The sequence below is a fragment of the Talpa occidentalis genome, unplaced genomic scaffold, assembly GCF_014898055.3.
Source record: "Talpa occidentalis isolate TD23 unplaced genomic scaffold, MPIMG_talOcc4v2.1 talOcc4.6, whole genome shotgun sequence".
Lineage (NCBI taxonomy): Eukaryota > Metazoa > Chordata > Mammalia > Eulipotyphla > Talpidae > Talpa > Talpa occidentalis.
The window spans coordinates 7887211-7905471 of record NW_023604972.1 but is presented as its reverse complement, the minus strand read 5'-3'; the positions used below and the strand labels follow the sequence as shown (position 1 = coordinate 7905471).

The following is an 18261-nucleotide window of genomic DNA, read 5'->3' as shown; positions in this document are numbered from 1 at the left end:
CTTTTCAGAATGTCTTGTAATTGGCATCATACAGTTTGTAGACTTCTTGGACACTTCTTTCACTGAACAGTGTGGCCCAAAGTTCCTCTGTGTCTTTTCATGGATTTGTAGCTTTTTTTTTAATTGCTGAATAATACTGCCTTGTATGGATGTACTACAGTTCATTTATCCATTCACCTATTTGAAAGAAATCTTGGCCGCTTCTAAGCTTTGGTAATTTTGAATAAAGCAGGTATAAGCATTCATGTGCAAGATTTTGTGTGGATGTAACTTTTCAATTCATTTGGGTAAATACAAATACCTCTTGAGCACCATTGCTAGATCATATGGAAAAACTCTGATTTTGTAAGAAATTGCTGGACTATCTTCAGAAGTAGTTCTATTGTTTTGGTTTCCCATCAGTAATGAATTTAAGTTCCTTTTGCTCCACATCCTCACACACATTGATGTTGTCAATGTTTTGAACTTGAACCATTGTGATAGATGTGTAGCAGTATCTCATTGTCGAAAATTCCAGTTTTCTAATAAAATACAATATTGAGCATCTTTTTATAAACTTATTTACTATCTTTGTATCTTGGATGAGGTGTCTTTTCCAACATGTTTAGGTATTTGGGTAATGGTTGAATCACAGAATGAGTGAGGAAGTATTTCTCTGGTTCTGTATTCAGGGCAGATTGTAAGATCATATGGGTTGGTGCTTTCTGTTCTGAAAGTTTATTAATGAATTGATTGGTGAAGATTTTTATTTATTATGATTGATTTAACTTCTCTAGTAGATTTAAACCTGTTGATATTATCTATTTTTTTCTTATGTGAGTTTTAGTAACTAGTGGCTTTCGAGGAATTGTCCAATGTATCTAAAGTGACCAAACTTGCAATTACTTTTCATAATATTGTTTTATTATCCTTTTGATACCCATATGCTCAGTAGCGATGGCCATCTTTCATGTCTATATTAGAAATTTATGTTATCTTTGTTGTTGGCTAGCTTGCCTAGTGGTTTATCAGCCTTACTGATCTTTTCAAAGAATCAGCTAATCCTGATTTTTAAAAAAGCATAAAATATAAATTAAAATGTTAACCTTTATCTCGGTAATGGGATTACAAACAATTTTTCCTTTTCTCCTGTGTTTTCAGTATAGTTTAATATGTGGTTTTATTTTGAAAAACTATCTCTTAATTATGTTACCTACTGTTCAGTATCTTTCCCCAAAATCAACAGTTAAAACTACTTTTTTCGGCCTCTCTGGTGGTGCAAGGGGTTAAGCACAGCACTGTGAAGCTATCTGCAGCCACTGCAGCACAAGTTCCATCCCTAGCTGCCAAGGAGCTACCCACATGGCGCAGCAGACCTCTCCTGTCTTGCCCACTGCCCCCCTCAGCCATGCATTTCAGTCAGTCTGCCTGTTCTGTTCCCCATTCTGTCTCTGGTGCATCCTCTCACCCCCCACACCTCTGGCCTGTACCCCGGTTCTTGTATGCATAAATAAATCTTTAAAAAAATAAATAAAACTACCTTTTCATGAATAACTTAGTTCAGTATTCTCCCATTTCAGTTTTCATTGAGCTTTAGTAGATTCCAAAATTATGTTTTATGATTGAGCTTTAGAGATTCCAGAATTATTTTTTATGATTAAAAGATACTGAAGAGAATAAAAATATTCAAGAAAAGTATGGTTTTTAAAAGAAAGGGAAATTTACATCTATTCGACTTGGTATTTTGCATGTGTTTTTATTTAATTTTTACTATAGCCTTAGGATGCAATTGTTATCCTCATTTTATAGATGAGGAAATTGAAGCTCAGAAAAGTTAACTTGCCCAAGGTCACAGCTACTTTGTGGAAATCCTACGGTTCAGTACCAAGGCCTTCTAGTTTTAGTGTCTGTTATCTTTCCAAGACAGATTAGGCGAAATGATGGGAGCCAGACTTTGAACCCAAGAATGTATGTCCCTGGTGGAAAGGTTGATGATCTTCATCAATCATTTGCTATCAGGTTTCATTATGACATTGCTTTTTCTTAATAAAGCTATTTCTATAAGGTACATAATTTGACCAATTTTGAGTTTATAGCTTCATGTGAAAGTATGAACTTTCCAAGATAGAGCTTCTTTTAGAGAGGAATGTCTGATTCATTGTCAAATTTTGAGAGATAAAAAGGAGCAGTATTTATTTAATTTTATGACAGGAAAAAGTAACCTGGACACAGAGATAAGATAAAGCTAGTTGAGTTAATTTTTTAAAATCTCTTTCCATTTATAAAAAATGTTTCCTAACTATTATTTATTTCAACTCAAAGTTGAGTTGTTAAAGAGTAATTATTAAATATTTGTATTTAAAGTCAGTTTTGAATCAGTCAAAATTTAATGACATTTGTATGATCATTGATTATTCAGTGCTGTTTAACTATGTAGGCATTATTTTAATGAACATCTTGAAAGCTTATCCTAAAATAATTAAAATTAAGTGATGATAATCTCAGAATTGCCTAATTTTAGCTTGCAAAGTTGTTGTTCCTTAAGTCAACATATTTATCACTGAAAGTTTGTAAAAGCATAGAAACATTTTTTAAAAACACCCCATCTCCAGGCCTCATAGTCATTTTTCAGAAATTTCGACGGTAGGATCCCTTTCATAGTCCCTATTCATGAGACCATAATAAAAAAGAAAAATGTAAGATTTCTTTGACCTATGAAAATTATGTTGGGAATATGAGTCAAGTTTTTGCTACAAGTAATACTGCATAACAAAGAACTCCAAAATCTCTTGCATGCTTTATGGGTGATCTGTTTTCCTGGACTCTGGACTGTGGATAGATATCATATCATCTTCTTAGGACTCCAGGTCCCAGTCTAAGGCAGATGTGTATTACATTGCATGGGTGGAAGCTTATGAGAACTGGAGGGACTTAACATGCCTCCTAGCGCCTGAGCTTGGAATATGTGTTATTACTTCTCCCACATTCCTTCCTTGGTCAGAGTGTTTTCCCTCTTAATAAGAGACTCTATGAATGATACTATATTCAAGAGTATGAATGAATGATTCTGTTCTAGCAACAAGGGTGAACTGTATATAAATCTACATAGCTGCAATTCTGGGTTTTTAATTGTGTAGATTGCTTAAACTTCATTGGATTGCATGCAAAAAGTTGTCGATTTTCTTAAGCACATATTAAAAAGTGTCTATCTTCAGCATACCAACCTAATTATAAGATGCAAGTGTAATGGTACAAGATTTGAAAAATGGTGATAAAAATTCTACCTTGTTTATAATTAGTCTTGTAGTTTCTAATTTATTTTCACATTTTTTCATTTGATCCACAAATAAGGTGGTAGGATTCTTATTTTATATATGAGGAAATTAAAATAAAAACCTTGTGACTTGGGCCTCCCTGGTGGCACAGCAGTTGAGTGCTGGGCTGTGAAGCTGCCCACAGTCTCTGCAGGGCTGGTTTGATCCCTGGCCGGCTGGCGAGGGTCCCACATGGCGCGCAGACCTCTCCTGCCGCACTCACTGCTCCCCTCAGCAGTGTATTTCATCAGTCTGCCTATTCTGCTCCCCACTCTGGCTCCGGTGAATCCTCTCACCCTCCCGCTCTTCTGACTGTACCCAGTGCTTATATAAATAAATAAATAAGTCTTAAAAAAATAAAAATAAAAACCTTGCGACTTGACAAGGTTACAAATGGCAAGTTCCATCCCAGATTTTTGGACACTTCAAATCTAAATGGTATCTTCCCATTACCCTATACAGGTCCTCATGTTCTTATTCCCTATCCTTTCCAATTTTAGATAAATGTTTGGAATATTTCTGAAAGTCAAAAGGTATTATCACTGCAGTTTTAAACTATTATCTTAACCTTAGATAATAGTTTATCTAAGATAATTAAGTTAATTATCTTTTCTGACCCATATATCTAGATTGAGGCGGGAGTATCCAGGAGCTGATCTTAGCTAGTATTTATACATATCATTACAAAAAAGAAAAGCTTATTTCCTGTGTAGTTTAGCAGCAACATGTACTTGATTTCATTGTGCATTTCAAAAGTATGTGGTACTCCTGTGCTTTTTTTTTTTTTAAGATTTATTTTATTTATTTATACAAGCACTGGGTACAGTGAGAAGCGTGGGAGGGTAAGAATTCACCAGAGCCAGAGCGGAGAGCAGAACAGGCAGACTGACGAAGTACACTGCTGAGGGGGGAGCAGCGGGCGGCAGGAGAGGTCTGCGCACCATGTGGAACCCTCGCCCTGTGGCTGGGGATCAAACCGGCGCTGCAAAGGGCAGCTTCACAACCTAGCACTCAACCGCTGCACCACTGGGGAGGCCCCTCTTGTGCTTTTTAGCTGTCAAAGATAATGATAATAATTTTATGTATTTGAGATCCCACTTAGGAATTTTGGAGGGGGGGAATGGGGAATTTCTGTTGTGTGGAGTAAGTTTGAAGCGTCACTGTCTATACCAAGTATAGTTAGGATGACAAGTGTAATTACACCTTCATAAAATTCTTTCATCAGGAAATGTTTGTTTTCCAGAAACACTAATATATTACAATAGTTGCATTATAAGGAACGCTGTTGTGGTAGAAAATCCATGATTTGTGCTGAATAATAAAACTTACTGCTTTTTACTCTAATACTTGCAACAAAGGCTTTAAACAATGTAATGAAAATCTGATCTGACTTTTTAAGCTTTGGATTTCTACTTTTTTCTTGGACAGGATATCACTGTCTCAAATCTGTGGGCTTTTTTTGGTGCTTCATTTTTTTATTTTAATGTTGTCTTTCATGATGTACAAAATTCATTCCTTCCTCATATCTCCCTGTTCATTCTGATTTCTGTAATGTGAAAATAAAAACAATATCAGTGATAAAATGAGTCTTTAAGATGGCTCGATGATACTTAAATTCCTGGTGTTGAAAAATTAATTTATGACCCACTTGTTCTTGCTAATCTGTCCCATAATAGTGCAAAATTACTCTCCTTATGGCCTTTTCTGTTTCTTCTAGATGTTGCCAGTTTAATTTTAAAGTTAGTCTTTTTCCCCTTACTATTAGTAACTAGCCTCTCTCCTTTCCCCCCCACCCATATGAGCCATTGCTGTGGAGAGTGGTAATTTTATTTGTATTAATAAAGTTAGTGTATTTAATGAATATTTTTCCCTCTTTTAAAGACTGTGAACCAGAAGAGCTGACTGACTGGTCTATGGATGAAAAATGTTCATTTTGTAACCTACAGAGAGAAGCAGTCAGTGTAAGTTATAGTGCTATGAAATTATTTCTAAATTACATAATTGTAACACAATTTTGTAACTTAATTTGTTCTGAAAATTTGTGACTTACAAGTAGAAATTTAAATATATGACTTTGTTAATGAGAAGAATATTTTAGAATCTTATGTTAGAAAGCTGATAGCTTAACTTGCAGTTGAATATCTCAAAGTATTCATCTTTTTTGCTTATTTCACATTTCTTTCTCAGAGCTCTCTCGCTCACGAAGTTCAGTTCATGTCTGTTTTATTTTTAGGTAGAGAAGGGTGAGCTTAGAAGCCTAGTTTGGTCTGAGGCCACCCTATAGTCTAATTTCTTAGGAAGCAGTACTGGGAGGATAATGTGATAACTGCTTTTAGCCTTTTACTTTCTCTTGAAGTCTTTTGTATATCACAATTATCTTGTGTATAAATAATCAAATATCATTGTGTACCCTAAATAGGACGTATTAAACTATGCAAGCAGCATCTTCTTGTGTGGTAGGAATCCTAATGCTTTATGTATTGTGAGAAAGTCTTGATAAGAAATGAGAACTTAAGAACCTGTACACCTTTTGGTCAGATTAGTGGATAAACATACCTGTTTTATTGTTAGAACTCTTTGGAAGTATGATATTACAACAAATTGAGTTAGCAATATGTACTTTATCAGCTATTCCCTCTTTGGACCACAGTTTTACTTAGGATTAAGTAATTAGCCCCTCAAAGCTAAATTTCTTTTTTTTCCTGACTCCAAATTTTATGTTCTTTCTGTATAACTTGATATATTTAAAAAGTGAAACAAATGAACATCTAGACAATGCTTTGCTATTTTTTAATAGAGTAGTGTGTTTAAATTAAAAGAGTGAATTCTTAAAATGTTGTTTTCTTTTAATTTTAGGATTGCATGCCTTCTCTTGATTCTTCACAGTCAACACCAACAGAGGAACTATCATCTCAGGGCCAGTCCAACACTGAAAAGATTGAATGCCAAGCAGAAACTTACCTAAATGCACTCTTTCGAAAGAAAGGTAATACTGGTGTACTCTGTCATTTAAAATTTGCAATAGAGATCTATAATGTTTGAATTTTTCTCACATACAAGTTTTCTTTATATCTCATTCTCTATTTCCTACTTGCTGCTTTCTTTTTCCTTACTTTTTCTTCATATTTTTCATGTATATTACGATACCCAATCGCTGTAGTCCTAGTCTTCTATTTGGTATTCCTTTTCACTATTTTATCCTGAAATCTTTCCCTATTTTATACATTTTACTCTCTTACTATAGACAGACAGGGAAATTTTTTTTATGCTTCTGGTCTTTATTTTGATGCTGATCTATCTCAAGAGTTCAACTTTTTTTCATTGTCAGTAAGTAATAGATACATTGCAAAACTATATTTAGAAATACAGCAGTTAAATCATTCATCAGCCAAGTTGTGATTTCAGTGTTTCTTTGGCAGTTTGAATATACTTACTTGACATTAAAATGTCAGTGTTTGTTTTTGCTTCCTAAACCACTTGAACCACTTGTTTCATTTGTTACATAACTTGATACAGGTATATCAGGAAGTAGTTTTTATATCTTAGTTACTGGGGGAAAATAGAGAAATATGGAATCTTCGAGTTTTTGTTCTTGACCATTTCAGCAGTAGTGTAGAGGGTCTTAATGTTTACCATACATACCTTTCAAATAAAACCAATAGTGTGTGGAGAATGGAGGATCAGATTGGAGAGCATCCCAGCTTCCAGAATTTGAGAAATCCATTCCTGTATTCTCATCTAGGTATTGACCTTGCTTTACTCTCTTTGGAACTGGGTAATACCAGATATTTTCAGTTAAATTGATAAGCTTGTCATTGGTAATATTGGAAACATTCCACACATTTGAGAAAGGAAGTTTTCGTTTCTTTTCATTAGTCTTTTATGTGCTGAAATATGAGAATCTTCTAAGAATCATTATTATATTAAAAGATCTAAATTTAAGAACTATACTTTTTAATTTTAGGGAACTGAAAATCAGTTCCTATGTCTTAACTAAATTAGTGTTGAGAAATTAGCATTATCTTTTAAGAACCACTCATTTTTCAAGATACTCTATCTGGATCTATATTTTAAAATATTTTACATGCTTTCTTTGAGATTTTTGTAACATTCTAATTTGAAAAACTTTATTCTTCCTGTATATTTATACTTATAAGAAGGATTATATTATCAGACCTGTATCTCTGAATGGAGAAAATGTATATTTACACATGCATGCAGCAAGTTGCCCTCACCTTAGAACTCATTATTCGGTTTCCTTTTCTTATCAATAATTTGTAATGGTAGTAGCTAGCATTAACAATGATAATAACCTTTAATTTTTAATTTAGTGTGGAGTTTAACCTATGCTCCATTACCCTGTTAAGAGTAATCAGTAAAAACTTGGTACTATTTCAGCTGATTCAAGCATCTGGGTCTCCAAGAGGTCTCCTACCAATGGTTGGGTGAGTGCTCATGGATATTTAGTGACCTCTTCATTTGGGAATTTCTTGGTTTTCTTCAAGATCTTTGAAGGTTTTCAGAGTTTTTCAGTGAAAGATTCTTACTGGTCTTTTTGCTCTTCTTCAGGCCTTAATTTTTTAACTTTTCATTTATAGTCCATCACTTTCCAGATTTAATTAAGCATAAGGTTTTTTTCTGCTTATGTTTGTTTATTAAAAATTTTTTAGTAAAATAATTTCAGAGTGTTCTAATATGGTCTGACTAGAGTGAAGCTTGAAGATAACTTTTAAATGGCCTTAACTGTTGGTCTTCTATTTAGTTCTACTGTTTACTTTGAAATAAAAGGTTAAAATGTGTTTTTAAACAGGAATTACTTTTTCGGGGTAGCAAATAAAATGTTGATAAAGCATCTTGTCGATGAAGCTTTTACCTGATTATAGAAAAGTCTCCAAAGTTGGCCACTTCTAGGAATTCTGGATATTAGTAATGTTAGCATTACTGATATTTTAAATATGTTGCTTAGTTTGAAGAACATACCATATGCATGCTGATCACCTTGCCAAAAGATAAAGAAATTTTTACTATTCTTATTGTAACATATTTATTGTCTTTTCTAACTATGGCTTTAGGAGATGATGATAAATATAAGCTGATTTTTGTTGAGAATGCAATACTCAAAAAGATGTTATCATTTGAGCACTAACCCTTTTTACGCCAATATCTAGTTTAACCCTAAAGCATTAGTAAGAGGTGTAGATAACTGTTACCATTTTAACTGGTAGAGATAATGAAGCACAAAGAAATTAAGTATTGTGTCTTCTGTGTTACGGACATTTGAGTTTGCAAGAAGAAATTTTAAGAAGATGACAGATATTCTGTGTGAGGAACACCTATATTCTTTAACTGTTCAAGCAGAAAATTCTTCCTCTTCACTATTTAGCAGCCTGAATTGGAAGTATTTGAATTGAATTAGGCTGACTAGCGTAGACTTACAAAAGGTGGATCTATATAGGTCATAGATTCCCATTTTTCCTTTATATGAACAGTTTGGTGATCAGAGTAAACTTACTACTTAAGCAAAAAATTGTTTGGGTAAGTCTCTGTACTTAGAAGTTAGTCAGAAATACTCTTTGAGTAATGAATAAATAGAATAAGGGAGGAGGGAATATTTACAGATAGGAACTTTTAACCGGTTTTGTGTATTTGTTAGCAATTTTTCAAAATTTAATTCCTTCTAGCATTTATCTTTAAAACTGGAGAATGAAAATTCCATGATAGGAACTGTGTTTTGCTAATCATGGAATCCTCAGTATTTTCAGTGAGTAGTATTTGTTGTGCCTTAGGTCTTTAGTAGATACTTCTTGAATGAATGAATGAGTACTTAAAACTCTCCAGGTATCTTTCAGTTTCTGTAATACTCCATACTATTAATACTTCATTTATGCTATTTGGAAGAAGGAAGTTATTTAGCATGTACATAGAATTTATCTTTCCTTTGTACTTAAGTTTATTGCTTGTATAGTTTAAATATCAGTCAGTTTATTTGTTTTGAAATGTCAATAGATACGGGCATATGCATATAGAATACCTGTTGCAAAGCTGTCCCCATGAAATGTAAGCTAAATAAATTATTTTGACTTCTAGCTTTATATTTTCTGATCACCTGAAGTGTAAGCAGTGTAAGTCAGTAGCTTATGATTCAGAAGATGTCTCATCTTTTTTTTTTTAAAGAAGGCTACATAATTTGACTAAATTACATGGGTAGTTGCACATAGTAACTGAATTAAAGATGAATGAATCATAATGCTAAATATAAGATGAAACATTCTTTCATCAAAATATAGTTTGTTTTCCCTGCTTTTTTATCTTTTAGGCACACGTACACTTAGCATTCATGTGAATACTGTTTTGGCCTTTACTTTCCAAGACCTTGATATATTTGATGCAGTTATTTGAAAGCTGAGTATTAACCAGCTTTTTATCCTTAAATTAGTTGATAGCCAGGTTTTTATGTAGTTTTCCTTGCCTATTTTGAACATAGAACTTTTTCCTTTCAAAGTCTCAATTTTTTTTTTTAAGATTTATTTATTTATGTATACAAGCAGTGGGTACAGTCAGACGCGCGGGAGGGTGAGAGAATTCACCAGAGTCAGAGCGGGGAGCAGAGCAGGCAGACTGATGAAGTACACTGCTGAGGGGAGCAGCGGGCAGCAGGAGAGGTCTGCGCGCCATGTGGAACCCTCATCTGGTGGCCAGGGATCAAACCAGCACTGCAGAGGCTGCAGGCAGCTTCGCAACCCAGTGCTCAACTGCTTGCACCACTGGGGAGGCCCTCAAAGTCTTAATTTTTAAGCAGCATACCTCCATGGTGAATATGAATGAAATTCTAAGAACACAATTAAAATTAGAATTGGATTTAAGATTTTCACGTTTCTGGTAAAATCACTTCTACCTGCAGTACCATCTGTGGGGGAAATTAAAGACCAACTGTCAGCTCATTCATCATAATCTAGACACTGATTTTTTTTTATCTTTTTTATTCTTTAATTTGACCCTCTCACATATTCCTTTATAACCAGTGCATATTCTTTCTGCTGTGTCTTGTGGAACTTACGGTCTTTCATCAGCAAAATTCCCTGTGACTTCAGTCTTTTCTCTCAATGTTTTCTTTAGTTTTATTGCTGTTACTGAAGCTTACACATACATAAAAGATGCTTTTGTAGCCCTTTCTCTTGCTGGCTATTTTTAATTCCTTACTTTATGTGGATTCGTTGTGATGTAGTTGGTTAGCAGCCTGTTCTCAAGAAGTTTTACATAAATTTTAGTCAGGGGATTAAGATAATAAACAAGTAAATAATATTTCTGGTTAAATGTGTTGTATATACACACAGGCTGCATATATATATATATATATATATATATATATATGAAAAATACACATATAAATTTAAGTGCTATAGAGACAGTGGGGAAGAGGAGTGTTGGAATGCCAGGACAGAGGTGTAATGGCAATATTATAAAGGGGTAGTCAGATGACATTTAAACAAACATGTAAAAATAAATTGAGGTAGCAAACTATAGAGATCCTAGGGGGAATACATTTTAAGATGTAGAGATTTACTAATTATGAAAAATTAAAGACCAATCAATTGTAACATTTTAAAGTAGGTAGGCGAGTAAGAGATAATTTTTCTCCTTTCCTTTACATACAAAAAAATAATGGATTAATATCTTGACCAAAGAACATGTACTATATATAATGTAAATAATGTAGGAATGTGAGGCAGTGATTGCCAGTAGCACTTAGTAAGATAAACAAGGCAGTTTTAAAAATGTTTGATTAATGGAGTTGCCCAAGTGAAGTTTGATAAGACATAGAGGCTTTAGTTCCTGTTGTTTGGTGGTAATATTTAATTAGAATGAGCTAATGAAGTAATGAACAGGTAGATTAAATGACAAAGGTTTATCCATGTTCATGTCCCTGACTGAATTGATGGCGCTGTTTCTTTTTTTTTTTTTTCCCCAAGATTCATTTTATTTATTTATGCATACAAGAGCAGGGGTGTATGCCAGAGGTGTGGGGGTGGTTAGAGGATTCACTAGAGACAAAATGGGGAGCAGAACAGGTGGATCTACTGAAACACACTGCTTGAGGGGAACAGCAGGTCAGACAGGAGACGTCTGCTGCGACATGTGGGTTAACTCCCTGGCTGGGGATCGAACTCATGCTGCAATGGCTACTGATACCTTGATAGTGCTGATACTTAATCCCTTGTGCAACCAGGGAGGCCCTGATGGAACTATTTCTAATCCATCAGATGAAGCCACAGAAAATTGAAAGAATAACTGGAATGCAGCAAGAGTTTCTTTTTAAATAATATTGGTATAAGTTCTTAATACATTGTTCTGTCCTCCTTAATCCTCCTTCCCTTAAATTCCTTACAATGTTATAAAAGGCAGAGATATTAAGGTTATATGTTCTCTAATGTTCCTCTGACCTGATAAATTTTTCATTCACATGGGCAATTGAGACTATGAAATCTGTGAGATAAAAGTGTCCGTTCATTTGATTCTTTACTTTTTTTTTATTCTTGATGCAGTGCTTATTCATAGTAAACCAAAATGAAAGGAACATAAACAATGTCTATTTTTACTGTTATGAACCTTTAAATCAGTTAGCTTTTTTGGACTACCAGAAAAGAAGATACATTTTCTCTAATAATTCTCTTCCATGACTGTTCAGTACCTTTTGTGTAAAGTATGAGAGCAAAGGAATATTTTCTCATTCTTATTTTCTGTAAATTAAAAACAGATTAACTTATTGCTCAGTTGTTAGTGAAGTCCTTATTTCCCTTAAAGAGAAGAGAGTTATTTAGTTGTGAAATTTATTGAGTTATCTTCTTGTGATCATCATGATGGTAGATCACTGAATAGGTCTGTAAGATACAGTACTTTAGTTCAAGGGGACACAGGCATGTTATACACTAGGATACAGTGGAGATTAAATAGAGAAAGCAGTTCTTGTGGTCTTGACTCTCTTCTCATCTTTAACCTATTGTACTCAAGAATGCTGAAACTGAAGACTAAAATGAGCCTTGATATACTCTGCTAAGAAATAGTACTATCTTTATATCATTCCATAATGGATTAGTAATTCCTAGAGAGCAGAAAGTATTCTCTCTCAATGTCTCTTTTATTACCCTGAGTGTCAGTATCCTAATTAGATTAGTGTTGATTTTTTTTTTTTTAAGATTTATTTTTTATTTATACAAGTGCTGGGGTACAGACCAGATGCACGGGAGGGTGAGAGGATTCACCAGAGATAGAGCAGGGAACAGAACAGGCAGACTGACAAATTATACTGCTGAGGGGAGCAGCGGGCCAAACAGCAGAGGTCTACCGCGCCATATGGGATTCTCACTGGCCGGCTGGGATCGAACCCACGCTGCAGAGGCTGCGGACAGCTTCACAGTGTGGCGCCCAACTGCCTGCGCCACCAGGCAGTTGATTTTTAATTAATTTACTTGTAACAATGACCATTAACTTTAGTAGAAATATAGCTCTGTGTCTCTAGCTAGTCCATTATTTTCTAGATAAACAACTTTTAAAAATACTTAGTAGTGATTTATTTACATTTTATTTGAAGTCTCATTAAAAGTTAAAGGTGATAATGTAAGAAAGCAGCGTATGGGTGGGTCTTTTGTGACTCATATTCAATAGGCAAAAAAGAAATATTACTCTTGTTGGCTTCAGTATTAAGCCTTATTCCTCAGTTTACATTTCTGCTTGTTATTGTAGCAGATATTCTACATGATTTTGTCATGTCCAGAGAACAATACTGTATCCATAGTAGTCCTTATCATACTTAACTGATGTAGAATAGATTTTTAAACCTTATTGGGGCTTCATGATAATGTTTATTTATTTATTTATTTTAAAAGATTTATTTATTTATATAAGCACTGGGTACAGTCAAAAGCACGGGAGGGTGAGAGAATTCACCAGAGCCAGAGCAGGGAGCAGAACAGGCAGACTGACGAAATACACTGCTGAGGGGAGCAGCGGGCATGGCAGGAGAGGTCTGTCACGCCATGTGGGACCCGCACCATGTGGGACCCTCGCCGGCGGCCGGGAATCGAAACGGCGCTGCAAAGGCTGCGGGCAGCTTCACAGCCCAGTGCTCAACTGCTGAGCCACCAGGGGAGGCCCATGCTAATGTTTAAATATTTGATTTTTTTTTTTTTTAGTAAGGAATCTGCTTTTCTTTTTCATACTGTTACTTTGTACCCCGTTTTTCCCAGAAAAGTTCCCAGAAAGCATAGGCAATCTAAAAGCTTGTCTAGAGATGTTGGTATTTCTTTGAGTTCCACATTGTTACAGGATATGTCCAACAAGGGTGCATGTGCTACAAACACCTCTGGCACTCCTAGCCCCGATTCCCCCACAATAGCCTCTGGACAGAAACTTCTAAGCTCTGTTGAAGGTGGCTATAATAGGAATAAGACTATATCTAAATTTACAACTTTGTTGGGTTAGAGATTGGTACTACTTAACTGTAAGTGCCATAGCAGCTGAGGTTGCAGAAAAAAGAAAAAAACTATCATGGGAAATGACTCAGCATTCCAAATAATTTCTTGTCATATTTTTACTACAACACAGACTATTGTGTAAACAGTTATGAGCATTGAGATAAAGTGTCTTGAGTAACTTGCCTGGTTACATGCTCATAAGGAAAAAATGGTTTGCCCCTCTTGTTCAGTGTTATAATGAATTGTTTCGTATCTCTGGGATAGCAGTTAGGACAGCTGAAAGACTTGTGCCATTGTTATTCATGTGTTCTGACCCTGGCTTGTTTGGCAGAAATATCAGTAGATTGTGTAAGAAGTGGAAGCTTAGATGAAGCAGGATAGGAATGGAATACCTGGATATGTAGAATGATTGTTGTTTTGGCAGTCTGTGGTTATGGTGGTTATCAAGTGATTCTTATTGGGGATACATTTTTTTAAACTAGTTTCAATATAGCTATGCTTTATCTTCTTTCTGAAAATAATAAGGAAATTCTGGATCTTTTCTACCCTATATAACATGTTATTTTCTAATCTTTCTTGTTCTGCTTCATAGTTTAAGAAACGAAGCAGTGGGCAGCACAGTATCATTGGAACTTTAAAATAGCATATGCTAATTTTGTTGCTTTAATTTGCGTAATATTGTTTATCAAGTTTTCATGGCTCTGTAATTTTACTGCCACACTCCTGGCTTCTTAACCGATGATATTCCCCATAAAGCTCATGGATAGTATTCCATGGATCCATGAACTTGAGAAAAATGACATCTTTGTTTTTGCTCACCTCTAGAAATTTTATATTTTTTCTAATAAATCTTGATAGTAAGTAGCAGTAGCATTAGTAATACCTCTTCCAATAATAAAAATCATAGTTGTTACCATAATACTGTATCTTAAGTTATTATTTAACATTCTCATTACTTCAAAATTATGGTGTATGTATTAGTCTTACTACTAGATCTTATGCTTTAATACATTAAGAAGAAAACACATATATTGTTATATCTCACTTAAAAATTGGGTTTTGGCAGATGCCTTCTCCTGTCTTGCCCACTACTCCTCTCAGCAGTGTATTTCAATAAATCCCTCAAAAAAAAATTTTTTTTTGTTTTGACAATTATATTCCAATATATATAGTTGATGTCTTTTGTAATCTTACATAATTTTGCAGTGAAAACATACTTTTTTGAGTAGATCTTCACCATACTACCAAAGGAATTCTTTCACAAACGGGTTAATAATCTTGTCTACCTCTTTGACTGTCTGGGTGATCTCCATGCTGCACCCAGAATGTTATACTTTAAGGATTAAGCCACTAGACTTTATACATACATTTCTTCTCCCCCCGCCCCCAGATATCATCCCCACTCCTGATTAACTGTTTCTTTAGAAGAGCCACAGCCTCTTTCCAAGTTCCATGATGTTTTCTAGAACTATTGCAGACAGAATGTTAAGTTCAGTTCATCTATTTTTCCCTTTTACCTCCTATTTGTTTTTTGGTAATCTAGGTGTCATGCTTGTTAACATTTTTCCTGAAAAATAGGAAGAAATCTAAGTCTATTAAGATTTCCCATTCATTGTTTCTATTACAACAGATTTTTAGTAAATTAAGAATGAAATCATTAATGAAAATTGTTTTTTTTAATCTGAGAGGTTCTATTAGCCATTCTCTAACATTCTAACTTTACACTTTTAAAAGTTAGATATATTAACACTACTCTTTATATTGAGAAATAATCTTTTCATTTTAATATAGGTCAGTGATTGCAGAAAGTATTTCTTTATTAATAGACCATAAAAACATTTTTGATGCTTTTCCCCCCACAATTGTCTGGCATAGTGTGATGCTAGAGATTGTTTCATTTTAATGTATCCAGCAGCAGGAGAATAGTACAACATGCTAGGAAAACAATTGCAAATAGAGTATTGGCAGAATTTGTATGAAAACATTAAAATAGTTAGAATGTTATCCCAGAGCAATGTTTGTCATTAAGGAAATAGACACAAGGAAAGAGAGCCAACCTAAAATGAGGCCGAAGCCTTTAAATTGTTCAGGGAGATTAAAAGGGAATGGGATATGTCATTTTATAAAAACTGTAACTCTCTATGTTAATTGTATATGATTATAACACAGATATAATGAATTATGAAGTTATTACAAAGTGTATTCTGAGCATGATCTTTTCTAACTTATTTGTTAAATTTAATATATTTATTCTACAGTATATACGTCTTGGTGGTGGTTCTTGGAAACCTTATACAATTATATAGAGAGGTTTGAAATTGAGGGAAACAAAAATCTTCTTTCTAATTAAACTAAATTACACACTCTCTACTAAGAAAAATAGACATTTCAGTCATTATTACTCCTGAGACTTTGCATATGTAGTATTTCTTCTACCCCCTTCTCTGCTATTCCCGCCAAAGTGGCAATGTAAGTTAGTTGGTCACCATTAACTTATAACCCACTCACCGGTATAAAAATCACTATTTTAAAGTGATGTAAATTAAAGAGAGTAGGGGAAGAGGTTTTTAAAAAAGTCAGAGCAACTAAATTTTTCTCTATAAAATTACATATTAAGTGTGTCAGTTTGAATGCCTAGTACGTGGGTAGGTGATAGTTATTTAGTGGGTGATAAACATGTTTTCACCCTCTGCTTTTTTTTATTTTATATATTTTTACATCATTTTTCATTTTTGCATAATGTATGCATTTTCATCTTAGTTATATTCCCTATACAATTCCCACCCCCCCTTATTTTGACCCTACTCCCTTCTCTCCTCTCCCCCCACCCCCAGCCCCCTATACTGTGTCTCTGGTTTATAGTTGCTTGTTGATTTTGATTTTTACTTTATTATAATTTGTCTTTTTCCTCGTCCCTTATTTAGGTTTTCTAAATTCCTGCTATGAGTGAGACCATCCAGTATTTTTTTTTTTCTTTCTGGCTTATTTTGCTGAGCATGATCTCTTCCAGCTCCATACAGATTTATGGTCAACTAATCTTTGACAAAGGAGCAAATAATATGCAATGGAGGAAAGAAAGTTTGTCCTCTGCTTTTTAGAAAGACACAATACTTTCCCTGTTCTGGCTAGTGAGAAAATGATTTTTAAAATCATTTGTTTACTGAATGCTTTTAGTTTATAGAGAAAGACAATTTATTAATGAGATAGCATATTCACTAGTAGTCAAGAAGTGTCAAATGGATGTGCTATGTAGTTGTCAAATGTGAGTTGGAGTTTGTTTTTTAAATAGCAGAATATAGCACCTTTTTTATTTATCCATAATATAGAATTGCTGTTGTTCCATAATTCTTTAGATCTGCAATTTTAGATTTTCTTGATTATTTACCTATTTATGGGTGATATAATTTGCATCTAAATTTAGTTTTCTGTAATGCATCTTTTTTTAAAAAGCATCAATCAAATTATTCATTAATGAATAAATACACTCTCTAACCACATATTAACATTAAAGACAAACATTATGAATCATAGAAAGCATCTTGTGATTCCTTATTGTAAAGGATCTCTGGTGCCATCTATTGAATAGTTTTTTTAAAGGAAGGAAAGTATGTGAAATCAGATGGGTTTTCCACTTGATGTAATTTTTGTTTTATTTTTTAAATGGAGTTTTTCTAAAGGGCTATCTCAGATTTATAGAAAAGTTGAGCAGAAGGTAGAGTTCCCATATCATCTTTCATTGGTGCGATGGATTTGTTAACAATTAGTGAATTGATATGTTATGAAATAAAGCCCATTGTTTATAATACATTCACTGTTTACATATTGTACAATTGTGTGGATTTTGCCAAAGGTACAATTTAATTTACAGTGTCATACACAGTATTTTTACAGTCCTAAAACTCCTGTCTTCCACCTGTTCATCCCTCTACCCTGTGTTCCCATCCTGTGTCAAACACTGATATTTTGCTTGTTTCAGAATGTCATATAATTGAAATCATATAGTGGTATATAACCATTTTATATTTGCTCTGTTTACTGAGTATGCATTATGCATTTAAGATTCCTTTATGCCTTTTCATGACTTTCTTTTTATTGAATACAATTACATGCTATTGTGTACCACATTTTGTGCATACTTTTTTTTTTAAAGGTATTTTTTTTTAATTTTATAGAGACATGTTTTATTTATTTATTTTATTTGTTTATTTTGTTTATACATGCACTGGGTACAGTCAGAAGCGCGGGAGGGTGAGAGAATTCACCAGAGCCAGAGCGGGGAGCAGAGCAGGCAGAAGGACCGAAGTACATTGCTGAGGGGAGCAGCGGGCAGCAGGAGAGGTCTGCGCGCCATGTGAGACCCTCCTCCAGTGGCTGGGGAGCAGCCGGGGATTGAACTGGCGCCGCAGAGGCTGCGGGCAGCTTCGCAACCCAGCGCTCAACCGCTGCGCCACCGGGGAAGCCCCATACTTTCATCTATTAAAGGATATCTTGGTTGC

At 34.4% G+C, this 18261-nt stretch overlaps 1 protein-coding gene across 7 annotated transcripts in view; it reads left to right on the top strand.

Annotated features, from left to right (window-relative positions):
* The window catches only part of LCORL (ligand dependent nuclear receptor corepressor like), a 131336-nt gene that overhangs the window by 40548 nt on the left and 72527 nt on the right, over positions 1–18261 (top strand). For 6 of the 7 annotated variants that reach the window (XM_037529086.2, XM_037529088.2, XM_054688048.1 and 3 more), the window contains exons 3-4: positions 5175–5254; positions 6150–6279. In XM_037529086.2, the coding sequence (XP_037384983.1) occupies positions 5175–5254; positions 6150–6279 (210 nt within the window). Of the gene's footprint in view, positions 1–5174; positions 5255–6149; positions 6280–7691; positions 7739–18261 lie in introns of all 7 variants that reach the window. The other variant, XM_037529089.2, reaches the window with a different exon arrangement.